Source organism: Haplochromis burtoni, unplaced genomic scaffold (genome assembly GCF_018398535.1).
Source record: "Haplochromis burtoni strain Fernald_Lab_line unplaced genomic scaffold, NCSU_Asbu1 Contig_441, whole genome shotgun sequence".
Taxonomy (NCBI): domain Eukaryota; kingdom Metazoa; phylum Chordata; class Actinopteri; order Cichliformes; family Cichlidae; genus Haplochromis; species Haplochromis burtoni.
The window spans coordinates 115,584-118,240 of NW_024582802.1; the positions used below are offsets into that span (position 1 = coordinate 115,584).

At 37.8% G+C, this 2,657-nt stretch overlaps 1 protein-coding gene across 1 annotated transcript in view; it reads left to right on the forward strand.

The window, feature by feature from the left end:
* Positions 1-590, forward strand: part of scpep1 (serine carboxypeptidase 1) — a 9,174-nt gene extending 8,584 nt beyond the window's left edge. Inside the window, exons 12-13 of the mRNA XM_014341150.2 lie at positions 91-254; positions 358-590. Coding sequence (XP_014196636.1) covers positions 91-254; positions 358-420 — 227 coding nt within the window. The 3' untranslated portion in view covers positions 421-590. The remainder of the gene's footprint in view (positions 1-90; positions 255-357) is intronic.
* The last annotated feature ends 2,067 nt before the right edge of the window (positions 591-2,657 follow it).

Genomic DNA, 2,657 nt, shown 5'->3' on the forward strand with positions numbered 1-2,657 from the left:
TCCCATGTTATTACGGTGTATCCATATAAATGGCCCACCCTGTATATGTCCCTGTTGAGTTTAAGCACCTGGATCTTTGTCTTCTCACAGGTCAGGAGCTGTGGGTGAAGCAGCTAAAGTGGGAGGGGATTCGTAATTTTAACGAGCTTAAGTGGACTCCCCTCGATGATCCTGCCACCCCGGGCGTTACTGGAGCTTTCTGCAAGACTTTTAAGAACTTTGCCTTTTATTGGATTCTCAAAGCTGGTCACATGGTAAGCTAGAATGAGTCAGTTGATGAAACGTAGATAAATAGAACCTAATTTCTTTTTATTAATATTTAACATAAAATGTCATCCTTTTTGTCTGTCCTCACAGATTCCTTCAGATCAGGGACCTATGGCCTTGCAGATGCTGAAGATGATCACCCAGCAGGCCTGAACACCTTTCTCTGATCCAAGCTGGAAGTGCACTGACAATCATAATGATCACATTATTTTTAAAAAATATATAAATTTCACTCCCTGCTAAACAAACTCCAAAGTGCAGTTGATTACAATACTGTGTAACATTTTAACCCAATAAAAAGCAATAAAGACACATTTGTTTCATAAAGGCTACTTTGTTGTCTTTATTTAAATGTTGTACAGAGTGTAAAATAACAGTTGTACAGTACAGAGTCCTGAGCCACCCCTCATTTTATGAAATGGGGTAACGGATGCAGTGATTTATTGAAACATGTAAACAAATGGAAATGCTGCATATAAAGCAAAAACAGAGTGTATTCTTCAACAGTCTGAACTCTGTTAGGTAAGCATTCATGAAACTTCTTTAAGTAGAAGAAGAAAGACATCCTGAGGTGCTTCTTGGGATCTTAGTTGCCTTTTTTGTTAAAATGATCCCACACTGCTTCACTAATGATGAGGATGTTGAGGGTGTGTGTGTACACGTGTATTAATATTTTTGTGGGGACCAAAAATTGGAAACTAAACTTATGGGGAACAAAATCCCAGTTCCTACAAGTCTGAAGACATTTTTGAGGCTCAAAATGTGGTTTTAGTGTTAGGGTCATGATTAGGTTTAGGCATTCATTTTTGATGGTTAGGGTAAGCAGCTAGGGAAAGCATTATGTCAATGTGATGTCCCCACAAGGATATGAATACACGTGTCAGTGTGTGTGCCATTGTCAATCTGAACAATTAAGCTGCTGTCAGTCTTTTTTTTTTTAAATGCTGCATGGTGACTAACAATCTAATGGCATTTTACTACAATAATAATTTCATAAATTGTGTTTTGGTTTTGACAAGCTGCTGGTGCATAAAGACACAGTTTAAAATTGGTCCTTTGCTAAACTGTCTGTTGTGTATGAACACAAAACTAGTTCATCCCTTGAGTTGGTTCTTTTTTATGCTTGAAGGACCCCAAAGTGCTTTACACTACATTTAGTCATTCACCCACCCACAGATGAGCATTTATACTCAATTAATGATTCGTGGTTAAGAGGCTTGACAAAAACATTCTGAAAATGGTCAGGTACAAGAGCTGGACTGAAAATGAATGAAAAAGCAGCCAATGTCCAAGGAAATTTTCTTAAGATACAATAGACACATAAACAGTGGGTGGCTTGAGCCCTTTTCCGTTATGTCTAAATTTCAATCTTTAAATTACAACCAAAACTTCCATCACTGAGCACAGTCCGAAGATCCGTTTACCCTTTGACATTTAAAACGAACTTTCCTTGACATTTGAGGAAACATACCATATGTAATCATCGTCTTCATGCAATAATGTTGTACTGTAAGAATCTCTCTATGTTTGCTCCGAAAGAATAATAACACAAAAATGAATATTGTATAGCCTTTACTTTTTGGCTGGTATTAAGCACTGGCTTCACCATTGTCTAGGTGGGATGATAGACCTTAGCCACCTTGGCTCTGGGCTATGTTAGTACCAAAGCTTAGCGAACATGGTCGAAACTGTCAGGGTTTCTTTTTTCTCCACAAAACTTCATCACATAAAAGCAGAAACTAACATAATCCCATTAGACACAGGGGTACTATGAGTTTGAGCGGTGGAGAAGCCAGGTGAAAGCGGAGACGGAGAAGCTCATCAGCTGAGTATTGGTAAAGTCCAGCACTTGGTCGGTAGACCAATGACATAAAAATCCAGACCCACACGAGCAAGACGCAGATCCTGCTAGGCCACATCACGGACAGTCAGGTAAGCCAAACAGTCAGGTGTAAGGATCCGAGGGAGACAACGGCCAAAACAAACAGGCAGATGAACTAGACCCAAAATACTCAGGCACTTGCAAAATTCGCTAGATCACCAGTAGTGTCAGTAGAAAACAAGAAGGTTTAAACATTTTTAAGATGTATCAAATAATATATAAATAAAAGATAAAAAGATACCGGCATAGTATGTTAGCATGCTAATATTAGCATTGTATTAGCTTAGTTATTATAGCAGTTAGCATGGCTGTAGATTTGATTGTATTCACTTATACAGACTGTGATTAGATATTCAAAGACATAAAACAGTATAAGGCAAGGCAAGTTTATTTGTATAGCACAATTCAACAACAAGGTGATTCAAAGTGCTTTACAGAGACATTAGAAACAAAAACAAATAAAAAGCATGATTTAAAATTGATTAAAACAAGCAAACAAACTAACTAA